Here is a 732-nt window from a genome sequence, read left to right as displayed (position 1 = left end):
ATGAAGTATTTCATTCCTAAAAGTTGAGGACCAGGAAATAAGCTAATTAAAGATCTAGGCCAGCTGCATTCCAGAAAATCAAGTATCACTGAAAGTATTTTATGAGAATCTTTTCTAGAAAATCTAACTTCCTGGGGAGAAACTGGGAGGCTCAGAGGGAAGTTGAAGTGAATATTTTAAAATGAATTTTAATGGAAAATTGAAAGGTAAATTGAAGGGTCATCCTTTGGGGAGAACTTAAATATGTGAAAGACCCAAACTGCCAGTCTGTCTAGATTAATGCATGCTAAGATTTAACATCATGGCAAAGTCTTTCAATGTATTCGGACTTCCCAAGTTTTGCTTACCGTTCATCAGATCCAGGATGAAGCAGAGTTTATCTGGAGTATGGAAGGCATAGGTCATACAAACAATGAAAGGACAGTCCTAGAGCAAAAAAACAAAAGTTTGTAAGAAGAGTAAAAGCTGTCCTGAAAAGCACACCTGCCACCAAATACCACGCTGTGAATTTGTATCTATGCTAGTGCCCCATGCATTGAGCACAGACACTTTACATGTTAACCTCAAAAGTCACAGTAAACAGATCTGGTTACATGATAAAATGCAAAGAGACATATTAATAATTGGGGCAGATGAGTTTGAAGGTCCTTTCTCACTCAAATTCAATCATGATTCTATTCTTATTACATCCTCTTCAAAAGACTAGATTCTGGACCAAGCCCATGGCGCACT

The 732-nt window shown here is 37.6% G+C and overlaps 1 protein-coding gene across 1 annotated transcript in view; it reads right to left on the bottom strand.

The window, feature by feature from the left end:
• The window catches only part of ADRBK2 (adrenergic, beta, receptor kinase 2), a gene marked incomplete at its 3' end in the record, with an annotated part of 68,238 nt that overhangs the window by 33,640 nt on the left and 33,866 nt on the right, over positions 1 to 732 (bottom strand). The window contains exon 8 of the mRNA XM_008583851.1: positions 348 to 426. Coding sequence (XP_008582073.1) covers positions 348 to 426 — 79 coding nt within the window. The remainder of the gene's footprint in view (positions 1 to 347; positions 427 to 732) is intronic.

This window comes from Galeopterus variegatus, unplaced genomic scaffold (assembly GCF_000696425.1).
Source record: "Galeopterus variegatus unplaced genomic scaffold, G_variegatus-3.0.2 Scaffold3064, whole genome shotgun sequence".
NCBI classification, from domain to species: domain Eukaryota; kingdom Metazoa; phylum Chordata; class Mammalia; order Dermoptera; family Cynocephalidae; genus Galeopterus; species Galeopterus variegatus.
Note: the sequence above shows the minus strand (reverse complement) of the source record. Positions and strands in the feature narration are given on the sequence as shown.